This window comes from Dermacentor andersoni, chromosome 1, assembly GCF_023375885.2.
Source record: "Dermacentor andersoni chromosome 1, qqDerAnde1_hic_scaffold, whole genome shotgun sequence".
Lineage (NCBI taxonomy): Eukaryota > Metazoa > Arthropoda > Arachnida > Ixodida > Ixodidae > Dermacentor > Dermacentor andersoni.
In genome coordinates, this window is record NC_092814.1 from 367,204,533 (window position 1) to 367,228,204 (window position 23,672).

General features: G+C 46.8%; 1 protein-coding gene across 1 annotated transcript in view; it reads left to right on the plus strand.

Moving 5' to 3' along the window:
* Nucleotides 1-2,214: 2,214 nt before the first annotated feature.
* Nucleotides 2,215-23,672, plus strand: part of LOC126516660 (tachykinin-like peptides receptor 86C) — a 162,993-nt gene continuing 141,535 nt past the window's right edge. Inside the window, exon 1 of the mRNA XM_072289680.1 lies at nt 2,215-2,285. Within this exon, the coding sequence (XP_072145781.1) occupies nt 2,215-2,285 (71 nt within the window). The remainder of the gene's footprint in view (nt 2,286-23,672) is intronic.

The window sequence follows — 23,672 nt, forward strand, 5'->3', positions numbered from 1 at the left end:
TCCGCAGCGCGTATCTTGTCGTAATGCGCAAGCTAACCATTACTAACCTTTTGCCCAAGGTTGGTTCCGCTGGGGTTTTTCTTCCTTAAAAAATACATGGTTATTAATGCTGAAAGGCAATTCAATAAAATGTTGGGGGCTTTAAGTTCAGTGGTCGGTAGCACAATAAGCATTGCGCATGAGTTCGGCCCAACTATTTTTCCACATTTCCGTCGGCTATAGCGCATCAATTCTCCTGGCACACACATCACTACTAAAGTACCCTAATGTTTCCGACAACATTGAATTCAAATGACATGGAAAACACAATTAAGGAGTTAAAACTTCCATGTTCTCCTGGTTGGGATCACATTACGGCCAAGCTCTTGAGTATCACAGCCAGATATCCTTTATATTAAGCATAATATTCCAGAAGTGACTGGACACTGGTTCCTTTCCTGCTGAATGTAAGCTCAGGAACGTGATTCCAGTCCATAAACCACGTAAAAAACATTCTCCTTTACACTGTGCACTATATTTACGGCAGCAGGATAGAGCACACTAGGTCAGGTCAACCTTTATGTCTTTCCTGTAATATATTTCTCCTATCTCTTAGTAGAGGGGGCAAAATATTATCGGCATCCTGTTTTCAAACCTGACTTACTTTCTTTATTCAAGCACATTATAGGATCACAACTCGGATTCCAAAAGCGTCTTTTATACGAAATGCACTTTATATGTTTCCCACACAAATGAAATGGAATCTTTGATTATTCAAGAGTGAAGTTCCCAGAAAGATGGAGGCTTCAAATGATTTACAAGGTGTATTTTTTATTCAACATTCTGTTAATTATTCCTGATCATTCCTCATTCTAGTCTAGTACCTTCCTACTTTTCAAAAGATTTTGACAAAATATGTCAAACTGCTACTACACAAATTAGAGTGTCTAAACTTGAGTGTAGACTTTTAGCGTAACTCGAGTTCTTTCTCACTATTCATTCTCAGTTCCCTATAGCAAAAGGAAAAAAACGCGCATCACACCGCCGTACGAACTGGAGTACTTTCGGGCGCAGTGGTACAACGGGTCCGCTGTGTTTCCTTATTTACATTATGTATTTGTGCTACTGAGTCTCGTCCTATAATTACCAAATTACCGTCGACTACAGATGCGAAATAACCTGCGCCGTAGACACACGTGCCCTCAGTTTGGCTTCAACATTATAAACAATTAGTGCAATGCATGTGCATAAGTTGAGAGTATACTGAGACAGGGGAAGTGGGAAAGTGATCATCTTTGCCAATGACTCCGCGCCGTTGTCCGACGAAACGCCGCACGCAGCAGCCGCGTCACATCAGGGATGAGCTTTGCGTCGATCCTAACTTTCTTGCATGCGTAATCATGCGAACGACAAATAAAATTTTGGAGTCGGATATCTCGGAGCACAGGTTAAAAAAGGGAAGTATTTGGGCGTAGCGGGCCTCCGAAAGGTGCAATCACTTGTTCTCGGTGTTGCTCTACTACTACAGGTACGATACTTGATTGTTTTCGGCCTTCATATAAGCAACTCCGCACCGCGACTAGTCTTGCAGCATTTTGCGTACCATCCCACAGTTAATAGGCAGTAAGGTCTGTCGTGCCTTCAGAAGCTAAATACAGGTATTCTGCACTGATTGAACGAGGCTACAAACTGTTGCCAGGTCAGTATGTCTTGGGATAAAAATAAATGAGAGCTCTGTTTGCAAGTCGGGGCTGCACTTTTTAGAGTTAGCTTATACGTGTGTTTAGGTAGCCCGTATCTGTATATTGAAGTGCCCTGATTTCCCCATCGAAGGACTGCCTAATGGTCCGGAAGGAATTCGCGGTTCTGAAGCGCATGATTCGGGATTAATCCACACAGAACGAGGCTGCCGCTACACTTAGGCGGCGACGGTATCCCCACCGAAGAGTGCAGCGAAACGCCGCAACAAACAACACGCCGTCTTCCACCAAAGCGGCTGCTACAACAACGCGGAGCGCCACCATGAAAGATAGCGCGATAACGAAGAAAGTAGCAGGGCTCGATCATCCTGCAGAGTGGGCCGCACTTCCAAGCGCACGACGTGCCGCGAAGACACCTAGGAAAGCGCCATCATCGACATCCTCACAAAGCACCGATGCAACGACATCTGATGAACGCCAGGTTATAATAATGTTGCAGTTACTGATGAATGCTATGCGTGTTCTACTCAACAACATGAAAACCCCGTCGGCCCAGAGCACGCTGCAGGTGCTGGACGACCTGGGTCCAGTGCTTTTGGCTGTAGGGTAAAGCAATGGCACGTCAGATACCATCGTTTCGAGAGGAGGTCTAGAATGCATCCGTCTTTCATTGGAACGCCAGAGGACTTAAGTCGCGTATATCCGACTTTCGACAGTTTGTATTAGTGAATTAGTTTCCCATTATTGTCATTTGTGAGCCAAACGTGTCATCTGCCATCAGACTGTTCCGGTATGAGTGCATTATGTCCTCCACCCACGGGCAATGCAGCAAGATTATTGTTTTTATACGCCGTGACATGACGTGTGTTTAGCACCCCGTGTCACCGGACAATGAAAAGCAGTGCGTGTGTTTGACTGTGAAGAAGAGGAAGGTGACTCGCACAATTGTGGGAGCCTACTTACCACCATCAAGTCGTCTAAACTGCGAGCGCTTACGGGAAATTTCGACAACGACTCCGCTGCCGTGGGTGATAACTGGAGATTTCAGTGCCCACCACTATCTCTGGGGAAGCGATAAGATTAACTCAAGGGGCAGACGATTAGTGAACATTGCCTCTGAACGAGAACTTTGTTTGTTAAATAATGGAAGCCCCACCAATCTGCGAGGAACAGCGTATAGTAGCTGCCTGGAGCTTAGCTTTGTTTTGCGTTCCTTTAACAGAATGGTTCAATGGTTCTCGGACTTGAAAACGCGGGGATGTGACCACATCCCAACTTATTTCACTATTGAGGGGCTTACTAGCTCCAAGTTCTCCGGTGCCGTCCAATGCACCGATTGGCCGAAATTTAAATCAATCATGGAAGACTGCTGTCGAAACAACATACCATCCCGACTATGGAACGCAATAAAAGATGCCTTACAGGTTACCACACATTCTATTTTGAAAATCTCCGCACGCTACGAATTCGACATCGAGTTAGAGAAACCTCGGGCGATTCGCCGCCGTGCGGAACGAAGATATAGGCTCATAAAGTCCATTCATGATTTGAGATTGGCCAGATGCACGCAGAGGAAAATAAGGTGTCGTATAAGAAGCTGGGCTTCACAACGATGGATGTCTTTCTGCGAGTCTCTGGATCCCCAAAAGCCTTTGTCTCTTATATGGAGAACTGTTAGTGGCCTCCGTACAACCCCTGGACAGCGCCACCTATTTAAATCCCTGGCTATTTACCTACAATGTGAAGGAATTGAAGTCGCTGAGTCCTCCAGTAAGAGGATTGCCGGTGAAACAAGCTCCACTTGAACGCGGGCTGCCGATCACTTACCATTCTCCCGTGATCCCTGTATGATGTGCCCTTTTTCTCTGGGCGAACTAGAGGCTGCGCTTGCTTTATGCAGGCGTTCCTTAGCGCCAGGACCAAATGGAATTACATACCGCCCTCTTGTAACTTTGGTGAACGAGCTCGAAAAGCACTTCTGCTCCTGTACAATGACTCGTGGCAGTGGCACGGTTCCTCAAGAATGGAAGGCAAGTCGCCTGATTCTGATTACGTCCGATCGCGCTTGCTAGCTGTGTAGGCAAACTAATGGAACGGATGATTATAACTCCTGGGAGAGGTACCCAGAACACAATGAAATTTACCCACACACGTTGACAGGATTCAGACGCGGCCGTTCATCTATAGACAACGTTATCGACATTCTAATGTACGTCGAATTCCAGAAGACCTGTAAACGCTTGTCTGCTGCCTTGTTTGTAGACGTTAAAAGGGCTCATGATAACGTTACCCATGAAGCCATCCTTAACGCCTCAGAAACAATAGGGCTTGGTGGAAAGATATATCTCTGGGGTCGTAGCTACCTACGGATGCGATCATTCTACGTGCTCACAGGGGACGGCCCGACAGCACAGTATTACAGTAGCCACGGAGTCCCTCAGGGCGGTGTACTAAGCCCAACGCTTATTAATCTAGCCATTATTGGACTACTCGAGGACCTGTCAAGCACTGTTCGACTCTATCTACGCCGATGACATCTGTATCTGGACGTCGGGGGTGACACGGCTTCAGCTTCGCGCTCGGCTTCAGAAGGCGGCCTTCGACATCATGCTACCTTCGTGAACAAGGTCTGGAGGTGACGTGGGAATAGTGCACAGTGGTAGCGTTTACCCGGAAGTCAATGTCTGCGTACGCCATATCAATCAACCGACAAATTATATCGTGCAGGAGACGTGACACGCTCTTTGGTGTTGTGATCGATAGAGACTTGTTCTGGACTCGTCACGTGAACCACGTGAAAAAGCGACTGACTGCTATATGTCATCTATTCAGGTTCCTTGCAGAAATGAACTGGGGGATGTCCACACAATCCATGTTACAGCTGTATGGGGTGTTATTTGTTGGGATTCTCCGGTACAGCCTACCTGTAATATCCAACGCCTGCAAGACCAATTTACTTACAGTTCAGAGCATTATTGCAAACTATTGCCATTGCTCAAGATTATTCAATCACGACGCACATCGTCGTCGAGACAATGCGTGCACATGTCAGACACATGTCGTGCACTGCCAGGACCCCTTGCCACCACCTCGCCGATCTCAGCTTGGAAAGACTCCGCACGTCATTTAGAAAACTGCCAGTGCATATCGTGCCTCGCTTACACAAGAGTACACATTTGCGGCAAGGTCGGGGTCTCCTCCATGGTGTTTAGGCCGTCCTGAAGTACACCGCAGAATTCCAGGACTTCAGAAAATGTCAGATCTACCACCGCTTTCTCCGAAACAATCGAGCTTACTCCTGCTGTACAAGAAATACAGTAGTCACGTACGCATATATACTGACGGATCGACCACATCGGCCAGTTCTGGGGGTGCTGTGTTTATACCGCCAAGAGGAGTAAGACTGCGATTCAAGACGTCACATGTCACGATGTCCACGGCTGCAGAACTCACGGCTCTGCGCAGTGCGCTTCAATTCATTGACACAGAAAATCCCGGTACATGGGCAGTGCTTTCCGACTCGAGACCGGCTTTTCACAGCATGCAGTCAGTTCTCAGACGTGGAGCTCACAAACAGCTAACATACGAAATTGTCAAACTCCATCACGACGTCAAACAGAAAGGGCATGAAATTATTTTCCAGTGGCTACGTGGCCATTGCGGGATCAGTGGAAATGATCAAGCAGACAAAGCTGCCGGGGCTCACATCAAGGAAAACATCGTTCCCATTCCTCTTTCCAGGACAGATGCTGCAAGACAGCTTCGTCAGCTGGCACGCAAGCTATCTTTAACAGAGTGAAACACCCCAAATATAAACCACACCAGATTGTACGAACTGAACCCTTCGCCACAACTCCGACCTCCACCCGGGCTTCACCGACCTGAGGCATCGCTTCTATACCGGCTGTGCATGGTTGGGAGTGGCTTTCACGAAGGCGTACACTACTTTGATTGGAATCACTGACAGTGCTGCATGCGATGTCTGCGGCGTGGAAGAGTACATCGATCATTTATTGTGCCATTGTCATCGATTTCAGTCGGAAAGACAAACATCATCTATCGCATTGCACGACCTGACGATCGGCCGTTGTCTGTGCAGGTGCTACTTGAAGACCGTCACCATCGCTCGTCGGCCCACAAAGCTATGAAGGCACTTTTGTCTTTCTTGAGAGTGACTGGCCTATGTAAACGTCTTTGACTCGCTCAGGCCCTCCGCGTGCGTGCCCGCGCTCACCGCGGCTTTCCTCTCCTCCCTCCCTCTATCTTATCTTTCTATACCGTCTTTCCCGTCCCCCAGAGTAGGGTAGCCAATCAGACGCATTTCTGGTTAAGATCCCTGCCTTCTTTCTTCATTTCCTCTTCCTCCTGTGTCTGATGACTCGTAATTGTTCGCGCTCGCGCTACAGAGTATTCAAGGTAAGGCCCAGGCGATGAGAAAAAAAATCAGAAGAAAACTCAGAAAAAACTAGTGCAGTACGAAATTCATGGGTTTCGATCATTATAGAGATGATATCAGAGCATAGGTTTAGCTACAACTGGAATTACTGATTTGTCTGGAATAATTAGAATTAGAAATAACCGAGACAACGGGGGACGAAATTCAAAATATAAAACAGATAGAAAAAAATTGTTCAGTACAACATTCATGGGTATCGTTATATATGTGATATCAGAACATAAGTTTAGTTACAAGTTGAGTTACTGAAGTGTTTGGAATTCTTAAAATTATTTAGAAATCACTGATTACCGCACACCAAAGCACAGAATCTTAGACTTAAGGAGATTATTTCACCACATGTACGCGTCACTTCATCACATGATCCGTCCTCCGTATATTTATTCACTTGTTTGAAAAAATAAACCAGTTAGTCTAGGCTCGCATCGTCTACTTCATTTTGTCCTTCGTCCAGGTGCCGCTGCCCACCCCTACGAACATGTTTAGAGCCCTGCACGTGAGCACGACTTTGGCGAAATTCGTGGAAACCCGGAAGTAGAAAGCGGAAGTAGTTACCTAACTAATGGTGTCTGACACAAGAAGGTGGCCTGATAGTTAACCGGCTAATTAAAGGAAAAGCGTTGCCTCGCACTTCGGTTCGAGCGTTACGTGCGCCTAAAGTTAACCTAAAGAACACCAAAGTCGAGGTGCGAGAGCCGCTAAGAGACACGTAAGTCAAACATTAGGGTCACCTACCATTCTGTTTATCTCGCTCCATCTTTTCCAACATATGGCTATTTTTCATGGGTAGCATACCAAGCCTTTCTGCAGGCTAACATTTTCAGATTTTATTTTCCTTCTATCTCTCTAAGTATCGCTCTCTCTCTAGGCTGTATTATACAATTTAGTCACCCTCTGAAACGCTGCACGGATGTATTTCGTTCTCCGTAAGGCTTCATATAATTATGTATGACTTTGAAAGTGATTCTGGTGGAAAGTCAGTATACGAAAGAAAGAACGCGGGACGTCGATGAGAACTGCTGCTAAGAAGCTTTTGCTCGAATGGTCTATAGATACTCCACTCTCCGATTCAAGCTGCGGAATGAGGAGATAAGGAGCCGTATAATCCAAAGATACTCTTTTAAAGACAGCTAAGGCGCAGAAGCCGGGAAAGTGATGAATCAGTTCTCGCGCCACGGGAACTTACCTCACATTATTTACAAGTGGTCAAGATCACGTGCTCACGACCCAGCTAAATCTCGAAAGACCTTCTACGGAAAATTTCAGAGCCTGTGAGAGCTCTCTCTTTTGGAACCTATCGGGGTTACAGAACGAACCTAGTGCATGCCGAGCGCTCCACTCCAACGTGCCGATCATATCTTAAATACCCGTCCCAGGTGTTTGTTTGCATAGAGATCTAAAACAGCCAGTCATCGTTGCAACAAAATTGCAGGCGGAGCAAGGTACTCTTGCTTTTCTCGAGTTCTTGTATGGCGTCGTATCTTGAGATCCCCCGCTATATAACCTGAATGCGCTGGCACGCTTTCAGAAGCTTTTCCTGTCGTAAATCCAGTGAACGTTGTAAAGTATATCTCAGGCGTTCGTATACGCGTGCTTGTATGACGCGCACTTTTCTGCTGAGCTTTAATGGTGACAGTCTTCACTCAGGTCGAGGGGGGATTCCGCGACGGACCGGCCAGCATCAGCCAACGCTTATGCCATGAAACCGAACTTCGACGCATCGCTATAAGCCCCGGCAGATTTAGCTCTGCGCCTCTAACACTCCGCGCTACTTCGCTAGCCATATTTTGAAGCCGCGCAAAAAGCCCAAAGCCGTTCGAGTACTGTGAAAGTTGAAAGGGTGGCGTGGGGAAAGAGTAACCAGCAAGGAGAATCTGTTTCTCCTTCGCTTTATTAGAGTTCCGAGAACACGGCGTTGCGTCGCTGACAGGTGGAGGAGAATAAATACTACTTAGACGCGCGGAACAAGAAAAGTTTATTTGCACAAAAGACTTTGTTTACCTCACAACGGGGCAACGCCATGTGTTCGGGCCCCTATTCCAAGGCACCGCTGGCTCTCGCCATCCTTTCTGCTTTCCGGAACAGCCTGAGCTGGTCTTCTAGGGCCGAGTCTGAAAGCAATGCTTCCCACCTTACTTTTGGTTTTTTCTCATCTTGGTCTTCGGGGTGAACCGGGCATTCCCATGTGATGTGGTAGAGTGTCGATGTGCTCACACACCTCGAGCATATGTCTCTGTATGCTGTGGGGTAATGTATGTGCAATCTATGGACGTTTGTATATGTGTTCGTTTGGAGCCTACGTAACGTCGCAGAGTCCAAGGGGGGAAGGTTCTCGTGCGGTTCTGTGTAGAGGCTTCTCAATTCTCTGTAGCATTACAAGATTTCTTTATATCTGGGATCAGTGGGTGTTGCATCCTTCACGATGTTGCCATCGGCAGCTCGATAATTAGCGATACCTTGAGCTGCCTCATCAGCATGGATGTTCCCAGTAACACCCTCGTGTCCCGGGGCCTAAATTATTGTTTGGTATACCTGACGTTCAGTTCTCTACTGATTTTCGTTAGTATCCGGTGTGCCTTCACGCCGATTTTCCCCCTCTGATACTTCCTACATGCGGCCTGAGATTATGTCAGTGGAGCGTTTCGCTCTATGCCTTCTCTTAGAACTAAGGCAATGGACATCTATTCCGCTTCTATGATGCTTGCTCGGGAAACCGAAGCACAAGCCGTGATTTTACATTTTCGGTTTACGGAAATTGCCACCATATCCTTTGCGTTGCCCTGATATGGGGAAGCATCCGTGAATCTTGCAGTGTCCAAGTACTTCGTTGTTTTGTCTATGTATTTTGCTCTAGCCATTCTCCTTCCTGCGTGCAATGTGGGATACAGGTTTTATGGCATTGGTGATAATCCATACAAATCTCTGATCTAGGAGGGTAGCCCTATGGTGTTTCGGTGTGCTTGTATGCATTCTCCAAGGCGAACTGTTTGAAGAAGAGCTCTGCCGGCTGTCGTTTGCGCTAATCGACTCCTCTGCGCTACGAGTTGGGACTCAGCCAGCTCCTCAAATGTATTGTGGAGGCCGGGGGATAGCAGCTTCTTATTTGAAGTGTTGCGTAGCAGCCTCAGGGCTCTCTTATATGTCATCTTTATTATTCGATCAGCCTTTTTTTCTTCCTCCCTATTCACGGCATGGTAAGGTAGTGAGCACACTAGTTGGCTAATCACCAGGCTTTTCACCAGTCTGAGGGTGTCTTGTTCCCCTATCCCTGTCCGATTGTGAGTCCGATCCTGTTAAGCTGTCGTGTTGTTTTTCTGATTGTGTTTAGAGTGTGGAGACATCTGTCATTCGATTGCGGCTACATCCGCAGCACTCTAACTATGCACCTTTCCAGAATAATATTCCCTTCCAGCTTGATCTCGAGCGTGAGTCTCGGGTCAGTTCTACGGTCTCAGTTTTTTTTTCTTTTTTTGTGAGCCGAATGAGTTCTGATTTCGTCTCCCAGCACTGGAGTCCTCTTGGTTAGGTATATTTTTCTATTGAATTGGCTGCCCGTTGGAGCTTCTCCTCCTTCTCTCCCAACTGGCCCTTGGTTATCCATATTGGTATTATTATTATCATTATCATCAGCCTGGTTATGCCCACTGCAGGGCAAAGGCCTCTCCCATACTTCAACTACCCCGGTCATGTACTAATTGTGGCCATGTTGTCCCTGCAAACTTCTTAATTTCATCCGCCCACCTAACTTTCTGCCGCCCTCTGCTACGCTTTCCTTCCCTTGGAATCCATTCCGTAACTCTTAATGACCATCGGTTACCTTCCCTCCTCATTACGTGTCCTGCCCATGCCCATTTCTTTTTCTTGATTTCAACTAAGATATCATTAACTCGCGTTTGTTCCCTCACCCAATCTGCTCTTTTCTTATCCCTTAACGTTACACCTATCATTCTTCTTTCCATAGCTCGTTGCGTCGTCCTCAATTTAAGTAGAACTCTTTTCGTAATCCTCCATGTTTCTGCCCCGTACATGAGTACTGGTAAGACACAGCTGTTATAAACTTTTCTCTTGAGGGATAATGGCAACCTGCTGTTCATGATCTGAGAATGCCTGCCAAACGCACCCCAGCCCATTCTTATTCTTCTGATTATTTCAGTCTCATGAACCGGATCCGCAGTCACTACCTGTCCTAAGTCGATGTATTCCCTTACCACATCCAGTGCCTCACTACCTATTGTAAACTGCTGTTCCCTTCCGAGACTGTTAAACATTACTTTAGTTTTCTGCAGATTAATTTTTAGACCCACCCTTCGGCTTTGCCTCTCCAGGTCAGTGAGCATGCATTGCAGTTGGTCCCCTGAGTTACTAAGCAAGGCAATATCATCAGCGAATCGCAAGTTACTAAGGTATTCTCCATTAACTCTTATCCCCAATTCTTCCCAATCCAGGTCTCTGAATACCTCCTGTAAACACGCTGTGAATAGCATCGGAGAGAACGTACCTCCCTGCCTGACGCCTTTCTTTATTGGGATTTTGTTGCTTTGTTTATGGAGGACTACGGTGGCTGTGGAGCCGCTATAGATATCTTTCAGTATTTTTACATACGGCTCGTCTACACCCTGATTCCGCAATGCCTCCATGACTGCTGAGGTTTCGACTGAATCAAACGCTTTCTCGTAATCAAGGAAAGCTATATATAAAGGTTGGTTATATTCCGCACATTTTTCTATCACCTGATTGATAGTGTGATTATGGTCTATTGTTGAGTAGCCTTTACGGAATCCTGCCTGGTCCTTTGGTTGACGGAAGTCTAAGGTGTTCCTGATTCTATTTGGAATTACCTTAGTAAATAGTTTGTAGGCAACTGACAGTAAGCTGATCGGTCTATAATTTTTCACGTCTTTGGCGTCCCCGTTCTTATGGATTAGGAATATATTAGCGTTTTTCCAAGATTCCGGTAGGCTCGAAGTCCTGAGGCATTGCGTATACAGGGTGGCCAGTTTCTCTAGAACAATCTGCCTACCATCCTTCAACAAATCGGCTGTTACCTGATCCTCCCCAGCTGCCTTCCCCCTTTGCATAGCTCCCAAGGCTTTCTTTACTTCTTCCGGTGTTACCTGTGGGATTTCGAATTCCTCTAGACTATTCTCTCTTCCGTTATCGTCGTGGGTGCCACTGGTACTGTATAAATCTCTATAGAACTCCTCAGCCACTTGAACTATCTCATCCATATTAGTAATAATATTGCCGGCTTTGTCTCTTAACGCATACATCTGATTCTTGCCAATTACTAGTTGCTTCTTCACTGCTTTTAGGCTTCCTCCATTCCTGAGAGCATGTTCATTTCTATCCATAATATACTTCCTTATGTCAGCTGTCTTACGCTTGTCGGAGACAGCTATGTCGCCGCGCATGCGTCGGAGCTCCACGCGCCAGGCGTGCGCGTTCCGAGGAGTGTGAGCACCTTTTTCTTTTTTTTGTCTCCTCTCTCTCTCTGCGCGCCATGCGCGCCGGAACGGGTTGCTTTTCTCTATTTTTCATCTTTTTTCATTGACGAAGGAAATGCGCTGGCAGGTGTGTTACAAACGCTGTGGGCTATCGTGTGGATGGATGAATGCTCTGTTTGTAAAAGCCGCTACAGGGCCCTTCAGACACTTCAGACGCATTATTGCCAGCGACGATGAGTAATACAGCGCATTTGTAGCATATCTTCCAGCGTACCGCCAAATGTGATGGCAGCACGTATGTTAGTGCTAATTTTCCGTTCCGATGATAGGTCAAAGCAATCTGTACAGCATTGAGGTACTCATATGCGTGGCTGCGCAGGAATACTGCCGGCCAAATAGTGGGTGGGCTCAGAGAATTCGGCACATAGATTAAGTGAATGAGAAACTTCGATGACTTTATAGTGCAGGATATCAATCAACAAAAAACCGCCCGATGTTGGTGATGCAGCCGAGATATGAAGACAATGTGAAAAGTATCTGAGATCGCACGACACACAACGCGCACACCACATGCGCGACATCGGTTTATCGAGTCGCTGCGCTGTTAGCCTGATACTTGTTTGGAATCCACTCGTAGCGGAAGTTGGCGTTCAAAACATCTATTATCATAACTGGATTGGCGTTTTGCTTTCTTTATTCTACTGCCGCAAAAGTGATGCTATGACAACTGTGAAGACTGTATTGGCATTGCCGAGAGCGACTACGTAGATCATATCATGTGGTCAACAAATGCGGAGGTATACACTATCTGTATACTAAAGTCTACAAATAGGCTCCACAGCAATCTCAGCAGTATACAACTTCAGTGGCTTATATCAAAGGCAGCTCCGTATTATCCACCGGTACCTGCAGGCGCTTGGTTACAGCGTACAAGGGTTGGGCCCAGATTGACAATGTTTGTCTATTGTCAATCTATAGACGCCTTGTAAACCTGAAGGAATAAGAATTTTACAGTATCGGCTGTTTTATACTTCATCTCATGCCTTACCACAATCGGTATACGGGCTGTTCGCACAAGTTAACATGACCTTTGGTGACGTCCCACCCTACGGCCTTCACCCGCGGTCATACAGGAAACCGTGGAAAATCATTCGAATTGCAAAGAAGTATACGGGGTGTTTCACTTAGTTTGAGCCAGGTTTTAAGATATGCAAATGCTACGTAGCTAGAGAGAACCAAGGTAATGTTGTTGGCCATCGCTTGGAGATACTCAGATTATTTTTTTGCATTCCCCTGATTAGGTAAGTAGTGTTAATTAATTTCTCAATTGGTTAACCTCCCTGCCTTTCCCCTTTCCTCTCTCTCTCTCTAAATTGTTTTAATTAGATGAAAATTCTCAATGGTAAAATTGTAAAGCAACATTAGAAACTCCCGATACAGTTTTCTGTTCAACGCGTGCTCCATAGAAGTGTTTTGCCGAGCGTGAAGAAGCACGCGATTACAGGCAATGTGACTCGAGCGGCCGGTCGCTAAGCAGTATATATATATATATATATATATAATTATATATATATATATATATATATATATATATATATATATATATATATATATATATATATATATATATATATATATATATATATATATATATATACCCATGCGTCGTAGGCCCAGTGCCAGTACTACTGAGGCGGAAAACTGATTTCCGCAGTTCCTGAGGCACGAACCGCGTCATCGTCGGAACATCCAAGTCCTCGTTTTTCCCCCGCTAACGTTATTGAAGTGTCTGTTGATGGCATCAAATGTCTTGCGCTCGTCGATACAGGTGCTGCCGTATCCGTGATTAGTGAGAAACTTTGCCGTGAATTACGGAAAGTGACCATGATGCCTTCGGTACTATTGCTTAGAACAGCCAGTGCACAACAAGTTCAGCCAGTCGCTATGTGCACTGCCAGGGTGCTGATTCGAGACATATTGTATTCGATTGATTTTTTTGTGCTAACTTGTTGCTCGCACGATGTGATTCTCGGTTGGGATTTTCTGCCGCGCCATCACGCCGTCATTGACTGTGCACGTGCTGAGGTTCAGTTCTCCGTTCTGTGCGATTTGCCATCTCACGACTTTCAAGTTCATGATGTTACCAGGATCTGTGTAGCTTCAGATACTGACCTTTCCCCTCACAGCGCGGTATTTGTCCCTCTTTCATGCGCATCGCTTGCCGAAGCGACGGTCATGTTTTCACCCGCTGCCGTCTTCATTCGCCGCCAGCCTATATTGTTGCCTTTCGCCCTCCTCACGGTTCACCATGGGGCTGCAGAAATACTGATTTCTAACCCAAATTCGTACACTTTGACTTTGCACTGTGGCGAGACTATTGGTACCATCCAGACTGTGGACGCTGACGTTATTGTGCCTTTCCATGTTCCCGACGACGTGGATACTGCCAACGTAACAGCACTGGCACCTCATGTGCCATCTAACCGAGTACCACCGGATATTTTTTGTCGCTCTATTGCTGATGACCTCGAGCCGACACAACGTGAGCGGCTAATTACTCTTTTAAATGATTTTCACGCCTCTTTTGACTGCAACCAAGCATCATTAGGCCGCACAAGTACCGTCTCTCACCACATTGATACGAGACATCACGCACCATTACGCCAGCGTCCGTACCGCGTGTCATCCACCGAGCGTCGTGTCATCGCCGAGCAAGTTGAAGACATGCTTGAACGTGGTGTTATCAAGCCATCCTGCAGCCCTTGGTCGTCTCCTGTAGTACTCATTAAGAAAAAAAGATGGCTCGATTCGTTTCTGTGTGGACTATCGTCGCCTCAACAAGATTACACGAAAAGATGTCTATCCTCTACCACGCATAGATGACGCCCTGGATTGTCTTCATGGTGCCGAATTCTTTTCTTCTTTGGACTTGCGATCGGGCTATTGGCAAGTGCCAGTGGATGAATCCGACCGCTCGAAGACAACTTTCATTACGCCTGATGGCCTGTATGAGTTTACAGTAATGCCATTCGGCCTCTGCAATGCACCCGCGACATTCGAAAGGATGATGGACAATATTCTACGAGGCCTCAAATGGAAGACCTGCTTGTGTTATTTAGACGACGTGGTAGTTTTCTCCCCTGATTTCACCACTCACCTCTCTCGTCTACGCGAAGTCCTTACTTGCCTTACCACCGCCGGCCTTCAACTTAACTTGAAAAAGTGCCGCTTCGGAGCCCGCCAGCTGACCATACTTGGCCGTGTCGTGTCCAAAGACGGCGTCCTTCCCGACCCTGACAAACTTCGTGCTGTCGCAGAATTTCCGCGGCCGACTACAGTGAAAGAGCTCCGAAGTTTTGTCGGTCTGTGCTCTTATTTTCGACGCTTTGTGCGCAATTTTGCCTGCATCATCGCTCCCCTGGCGAAGCTCCTGGCTGGCCCTGGTGACCTTCGCGACTGGACTCCGGCATGTGACCAAGCCTTCACCACTTTGCGTCATCGGCTTACCTCACCGCCTGTTCTACGCCACTACGACCCGAGTGCACCGACTGAAGTTCATACCGACGCCAGCGGCGTTGCTCTTGGAGCCGTCCTTGCAGAACGGAAGCCTGGCTTTCCAGAATATGTGGTTGCATATGCGAGTCGTGCCCTCACGAAGGCAGAAACCAATTATTCTGTCACGGAAAAAGAATGTTTGGCTATAGTTTGGGCCTTAAACAAATTTCGCCCTTACTTGTATGGCCGTCCGTTCGACGTTGTGACAGACCACCACGCGCTCTGCTGGCTTGCGTCACTGAAAGACCCGTCCGGGCGTCTTGGACGTTGGGCTCTTGGGCTCCAAGAATTTGACATTCGCGTCATTTATCGATCCGGGCGCCAACATTCTGATGCAGATGCGCTCTCCCGTGCGCCCATGCGATCCGACGAAACGCCACGTTCATCCGTAGAGTGCCCGGTTGCTACGCTTGCTGTTACTGACATGCCGTCTGAACAGAGGAAAGATTCGTGGATTGTCTCTCTCATTGACATTCTTAGCAGTTTTTCAACGTCTACATGCCCTCGAGCCCTTCGTCGCCAAGCCTCCCACTTCGTGCTACGGGACGCCATCTTGTACCGCCGAAACTATCAGCCAAACGGTCGCAAATGGCTGCTAGTCATCCCTCGCCATTTGCGTTCCGACGTATGCACGTATTTCCATGCAGACCCACAACAAGCTCATGCTGGCGTCCTGAAAACCTACGAGCGGCTCCGCCAGCGGTACTACTGGCGCGGCATGTATTCTTATGTCCGCAAATACATTCGGTCATGTGCATCCTGTCAGCGACGGAAGACATCTTCTCATGCGACAGGCCCTCTGCAACCTTTACCGTGTCCTGCACGTCCTTTTGATCGGGTTGGCATCGACCTTTATAGGCCTCTTCCATGCAGTGCTAACGGAAATCGTTGGATAATTGTCGCAGTAGACCACCTGACCAGATATGCTGAAACTGCTGCACTTGCTTCCGCTGCTGCTCGCGACGTCGCCGCATTCATCTTACGGCATTTCGTCTTACGGCACGGCGCACCGCGAGAACTGCTCAGTGACCGAGGCCGTGTCTTCTTGTCCGAAGTTATTAATGAGCTACTCGCCGCGTGCCGCACTATTCACCGCACCACTACGGCGTATCACCCACAAACTAACGGTCTAACGGAACGATTCAACCGCACTCTTGGGGACATGGTCACCATGTATGTTGCGTCTGATCATTCCAATTGGGACGATGTCCTCCCTTTTGTGAGGTACGCATACAATACCGCCGTTCAGGCTACCACAGGCTTCTCACCATTTTTCCTTCTTTATGGGCGTGAACCATCCACTACCCTCGACACCGTACTACCATATCACCCGGATGCCTCTGAATTCACCCCTCTTTCCGAAGTTGCTCGCCATGCTGAAGAGTGCCGCCAACTGGCTCGCTCGTTCACGTCGGATACCCAAGGAATCCACAAAGATCGCCACGACAACGATCAGCCCACATAGTCCTTCGCCGTGGACTCTCACCTCTGGCTTCGGCTGCCCTTCCAAGCTCCAGGCCTTAGCCCAAAGCTTGCTCCGAAATATCAAGGTCCGTACCGGATCGTCGCGTGTACTACGCCTGTGAATTATGTGGTCGAACCGGTGACGCCATCTTCGGACAAACGCCGCCGCGGCGGCGCGACCGTTCACGTCAGCCGCCTCAAGCCGTACCACGACCCCCTTATCGTATCATCGCCTTAGGTCGCCAGGATGGCTCCTCTTCGCCGCGGGGGAAGTTGTAGTGGGTAATATGCATGTGGCACTGTAGTTGTAGTGGGCAATATGCATGTGGCACTGTGCGGACTGCCACCGCTGCGGCGCGAGACACGAGCTCGGGCTGTTGATGCGAAGCGCTAGGACTCGTGATCTAGAGCTACCTGCGATCCCCCGAACGAGCTGCAATAAACCCCATTTCATTATATATATATATATATATATATATATATATATATATATATATATATATATATATATATATATATATATATATATATAGTGTGTGTGTTTGTGCGTGTGTGTGTGGGAATGTATGTATGTGCGTGTTTAAAGAACTACGTAGAGCGGGAATAGACAAGAGGAAATATACACCTTATCGACTCTCGTATATAGTCATGCTCAAGACGAAGAATGAACAACAATAAATAGAGACTGTATCGACTTTTGTCTATAGGTAGTCTATAGAGGGGCAGTAGACAAAAAGAAACAAACACCTTATCGACTTTTTTCTATAGACCGTCCATAGACAGCATAGACAAAAAGAAATAGAAAACTTATCGACTTTCGTCTATAGAAAGTCTGTAGACAAACAATAGACAAAAATTGAGACTGTATCGACTTTCGTCTATAGGTAGTCATAGAGGGGAAGTAGAGAAAAAATAAACAAACACTTTATCGACTTTTTTCTATAGACCGTCTATAGGACGTATAGGGCGTAAAGCCCAACATTGTTCTTCAGCTTCGCAGTCGCATTTTCGCGAAAGAATCGAGGATCAAGAATCACTTCCTGACGATGGTTTGCCGGTCCTATCGTCATCACATACGATGGCGAACACCACCGAACCCGCCTGGGTAGTCAAGGTTTGTGTTCAGAAGCGGGATTTTTTTTCCTCCTCGGCGCAACTTACACCATCGCGTCAGACTCAAAAAAAAGGTAAAGTTGCACGGCACGTGGGGGCGACGTCGCGAACTAAATGTCGATGTCCATAAAAGCTTGATCTGTTTGCAAGGCGTATACACTTCGAATGAATTTACAGAATGATACCAGTCCAGAGATATGAACCAAAAACTCGCCGTAAAAATGCACTGTTGCTTTACTTTTTCCCAAAACGCTCTTTTATGGATTCAAGCACGAAAGTACCTGGAATGCCAATGTATTTCGTCCTATATTCTTGAGAAATAATATCTGGAAACTTCTATCATCCTATATAGACATTCATTTCAGTGCATACGTTTTGCAAAGTAACCGGCTACAATTCGTAAATTGCGATATGTACCGTTAAGTAAAAAAATAAGAACTTAATTAGTGAATTTTTATTTGTAAGTTGAACATGTGTTTCGAATGCTCGCTCTAGTAATGTACACCTCTTCCAATAATTCAGCTAGTGGGGAAGAATTATACTATATGCGACAAGGGAGCTCTTTTTTTAATTCCGGAAAACAAACATGGTCCATCCGCATACGATTTCCTTCGCACTATCACCATCCCTATGGCACTCAACAGCCGCAGTTACTGCATTGACATGCTTTCATTCAGAAATGAAATAGCCTGAAATGAGCACATCATTTAATACGCAATGTGGTAGAAAACTTCGCAACTTCATTGCATGAAATATTATAGCGTGGGTTTCCGCGCCAGGTTACAGATTCACGACAGTAGTGAATTTTAGGCACGATCAGCCCACACTCGTCATTTGCTTTAAATATAGAGGAAACAGCGGTGAAGTGTCACAGGGCCACGAGGTTGTAGCGCATAAATATTTGCACACTTGAACTACTTAGTCTAAACCGACAAATATGGTCGAGCCCCTCGTAAAACCCGTAAGAATCGTATAGTACGGTTTCTTCTGGTTTATTTCCACAGCTCGTCGTCGCTTTTCGTGCAGTTCACTGTGGATACACTTTGCGCGTATGATAAATGTTGTCAGGGGAGACACTGCGCATTTAAGCACTCATTTTGAGAGCATGTAGTTTTTACGCAAAAAAAAAAAAGACGCTGACGCAAGTGATGTCACCATTGGCAACTGAGCCAGGCGATTGTTTACGCTTCTGTACCGAAGGCATCGTTTCTTTTTTTTCTTGTTTGATATAAGAGCTGCACAGTGCATCTCGCTAATTATAAATGTTTAGGAAGAACATTACGCACAGATGTGCCCATCCCGTTAATCGCATCTTATTAAGGGGTGCGCCAGTGAAGGCGACTGCCTGTCATCGGAAATGCTGACGTACCACTTGGCGCTGGCCGTGTCGCCGCTTCGCGCTTCTTATGGGCGCACTGTACGACTCAAAGAGTGGTTGACGTCAAATTCCTCAGGCCACAACTGAACTGTAAGTTTCCAGCGCCCTGACTGCTTACTCTTCAGTTGAGCCCAACTGGTAGCAGCAGCAGGAACTTGTCGGATCAGTTAGGCGTAACCTACGCTAAAGACGTTGACACCAGTTCAAATGCAATAACTATATAAACACATTCAAGTAAAAATAAATAAAAACAAATACTAGCGAAGGCACTGCGGCTATTGCGGTGATCGGCACATTGTTTTTTTTTTTTTCGGCATGGATAACTGTCGCACTATACGACGACGCATGGTCGTCTGTTGCGCCGTTTTAGCCCTATAGTTTGATAACAGTATCTCAGCGACACGGTCTGCCTACTAGTCCCCGATCGTTGGCGTCGTCAGTGGCTTCTCGGTATTGTGTCGGGCCAGTGTGACCACGCGTCAAACGTGCGGTTCAGCATGCATGCAACCGGGAACTAAAAAAGGCGTATGGTTGAGGAAGGCTACGTCCGCCACATGGTACGTATTAATGAAGTGTTGTCCCAGATTCACGTAAGGCTATTCCAATCTATTTGCTTGCCATCGGCAAACGGCGGATGCTGTGCGTCGTTGACGTTTGGTTGGCAGTGTAGTCCGGACGACGCACGCCGCTTCCCGTCTTTAAGATGTGAGTTGCAGCTGCATTCTTCAAGCGTTTTTGCCATCGCATAGACGTGGAGCTATTAGTAAAATTCCGAAGTGCTCCATACGGCACGGTTTTTCGCTGCAGTACACGTCTGTGTTCATCCGAGATCGCCGGGAGGTTCTTTCTACAACCTCCGATGTCGGGGGCGCACGCACGGACCCTTCCAAATTTTTTGCAACTTCACCGTTACGCTCGCACGCCGTCGTGCCTAGGAGAAGACGCATTCACGTGCACAGCGACACGTTCTCGTAGACTCAGCACTAGGTGTGGTAAACTACGGGAACAAACACTACTTTAAGCACTATTGCCCTTTAGACCAACGTGAAGCGAAATCACTTAATCATGTTCATTGTCGCCACCTGTGAGCCGAAATTTTTACATTCAATATCACACTCTTAGGCAAAGTTACACCCTTTGGCTTGCCGCTTCTGCCACACAACAATAATCGTTATCTGCCTTGATGCGTTTCCTTTCTTTAACGTTGCGAGCCCGGAACTTTCCAGTAACGAACCGCACGAGCGTTATCAGAAGGGGCACTCCAAATTGTGTAAACTGTTCTATGCTGATAACGCGCGTGCCGTTCGTTACTGGAAAGTACCGGGCTCGCAGCGTTAAAGAAAGGAAACGCATCAAGGCAGATAACGATTATTGTTGTGTGCCAGAAGGGGTAAGCTAAAGGGTGTAACTTTGCCTAAGAGTGCAGAACCAAATGTGCTGTTTTATATCCTCTGATCTCCCCTTTCGTAGATGCATCGAAGGATAGTCGGCGTATGCCTGTTTCAGGGTAACATTCTTTGGGGGCCACCTGCGCAGTCTAGAGTGTATTTTTCTTTGGTAATATTTGTTTGCTAACATTTAGCACGTAACCATGGTAACAGGAGCTACAGCTACAGGCAAAGAATCTTGACACTCAGCGGCATCTATATATTAAAAAATGAATAGATACTTGCGAAATTATTACGTTCCGCTGAGAAAGAGTCATGGATGATATTGTTACGTGTGGAAAGACAGATGTCCTGCCGTTGGTGCGTCGTGAAACTCTTTTAGAACGGTGGAGCGGAGGTGTTTAGGTATTACAAGTAGGAACTCAGAGCTGTCCGGATGAAGATTACGACGGTACAGAGTACCGTCGGGGAGTACGAAGAGGCGTAGAGCAGCATCGGCCGGAGAGTGTTCAAAACGGTCGATGAGTGCTCTGATGTAGGCGTCAGGGCATTGCTCGTCGGCAAAATGAAGTAGCTGTTATACAGAGAATGCGCAAGAAGCACTGGCAATATTAGAGGAGTCAGAGTCGTCAACAGGGTAACGGGACAAGCTGTCAGCGTCTTGGTGCAGGCGGCCATTCTTGTACACCACGGAATATGAAAATTCTTGTAGCCTCAAAGCCCATCGACCAAGCCTGCCTGTAGGATTTTTTAGCGATGAGAACCAGCAGAGAGCATGATGGTGAGTGACTACGGAAAAAGGGTGACCGTAAAGGTAAGGACGGAACTTCGCGACCGCGCAGACAACAGCATGGCATTCTCGTTCCGTAATGGAATAGTTGCGCTCCGATGGTGCTAGGAGGCGGCTCGCATAAGCAATAACGCGATCCTGGCCACGCTGACTCTGGGCTAAGACGGCACCTACGTCATGACCGCTGTCATCTGTACGCAATTCTGTAGGGGCATCAGGGTCGAAGAGACCGAGAATGGGTGGTGAGTGACGCGACGAGAGAAGGCGGCGGCTTCTGCAGTACCCCACGAGAAGTGTACGGCTTTCTTCAAGAGATTAGTTAGGGGCCTAGCAATTGTCGCAAAATCTGGAACAAAACGACGAAAGTACGACCACAGCCCTACAAAACTTCGGACGTCTGCGGCTGTGTTCGGAAACGGAAACTCTCGGACAGCGCGAGTTTTGTCGGGATCAGGCTGTACTGCGGAAGCGTCAACGAGATCATCATCATCATCATCATCAGCCCGATTACGCCCACTGCAGGGCAAAGGCCTCTCCCATACTTCTCCAACTACCCCGGTCATGTACTAATTGTGGCCATGTTGACCCTCCAAACTTCCTAATCTCATCTGCCCACCTAACTTTCTGTCGCCCCCTGCTACGCTTCCCTTCCCTCGGAATCCAGTCCGTAACCCTTAATGACCATCGGTTATCTTCCCTCCTCATTACATGTCCTGCCCATGCCCATTTCTTTTTCTTGATTTCAACTAAGATGTCATTAACGCGCGTTTGTTCCCTCACCCAATCTGCTCTTTTCTTATCCCTTAACGTTACACCTATCATTTTTCTTTCCATAGCTCGTTGCGTCGTCCTCAATTTAAGTAGAACCCTTTTCGTAAGCCTCCAGGTTTCTGCCCCGTACGTGAGTACTGGTAAGACACAGCTGTTATACACTTTTCTCTTGAGGGATAATGGCAACCTGCTGTTCATGATCTGCGAATGCCTGCCAAACGCACCCCAGCCCATTCTTATTCTTCTGATTATTTCACTCTCATGATCTGGATCAGCAGTCACTACCTGTCCTAAGTAGATGTATTCTCTTACCACTTCCAGTGCCTCGCTACCTATCGTAAACTGCTGTTCCCTTCCGAGACTGTTAAACATTACTTTAGTTTTCTGCAGATTCATTTTTACTCCCACCCTTCTGCTCTGCCTCTCCAGATCAGTGAGCATGCATTGCAGTTGGTCCCCTGAGTTACTAAGCAAGGCAATATCAACAGCGAAGCGCAAGTTACTAAGGTATTCTCCATTTACTCTTATCCCCAATTCTTCCCAATCCAGGTCTCTGAATACCTCCTGTAAACACGCTGTGAATAGCATTGGAGAGATCGTATCTCCCTGCCTGACGCCTTTCTTTATTGGGATTTTGTTGCTTTCTTTATGGAGGAGTACAGTGGCTGTGGAGCCGCTATAGATATCTTTCAGTATTTTTACATACGGCTCGTCTACACCCTGATTCCGCAATGCCTCCATGACTGCTGAGGTTTCGACTGAATCAAACGCTTTCTCGTAATCAATGAAAGCTATATATAATGGTTGGTTATATTCCGCACATTTCTCTATCACCTGATTGATAGTGTGAATATGATCTATTGTTGAGTAGCCTTTACGGAATCCTGCCTGGTCCTTTGGTTGACGGAAGTCTAAGGTGTTCCGGATTCTATTTGCAATTATCTTAGTAAATACTTTGTAGGCAACGGACAGTAAGCTGATCGGTCTATAATTTTTCAAGTCTTCGGCGTCGCCTTTCTTATGGATTAGGATTATGTTAGCGTTCTTCCAAGATTCCGGTACGCTCGAGGTCTTGAGGCATTGCGTATAGAGGCTGGCCAGTTTTTCTAGAACAATCTGCCCACCATCCTTCAGCAAATCTGCTGTTACCTGATCCTCCCCAGCTGCCTTCCCCCTTTGCATAGCTCCCAAGGCTTTCTTTACTTCTTCCGGCGTTACTTCTGGGATATCGAATTCCTCTAGATTATTCTCTCTTCCATTATCATCGTGGGTGCCACTCGTACTGTATAAATCTCTATAGAACTCCTCAGCCACTTGAACTATCTCATCCATATTAGTAATGATATTGCCGGCTTTGTCTCTTAACGCATGCATCTGATTCTTGCCAATTCCTAGTTTCTTCTTCACTGCTTTTAGGCTTCCTCCGTTCCTGAGAGCTTGTTCAATTCTATCCATGTTATGCTTCCTTATGTCAGCTGTCTTACGCTTGTTGATTAACTTCGAAAGTTCTGCCAGTTCTATTCTAGCTGTAGGGTTAGAGGCTTTCATACATTGGCGTTTCTTGATCAGATCTTTCGTCTCCTGCGATAGCTTACTGGTATCCTGTCTAACGGAGTTACCACCGACTTCTATTG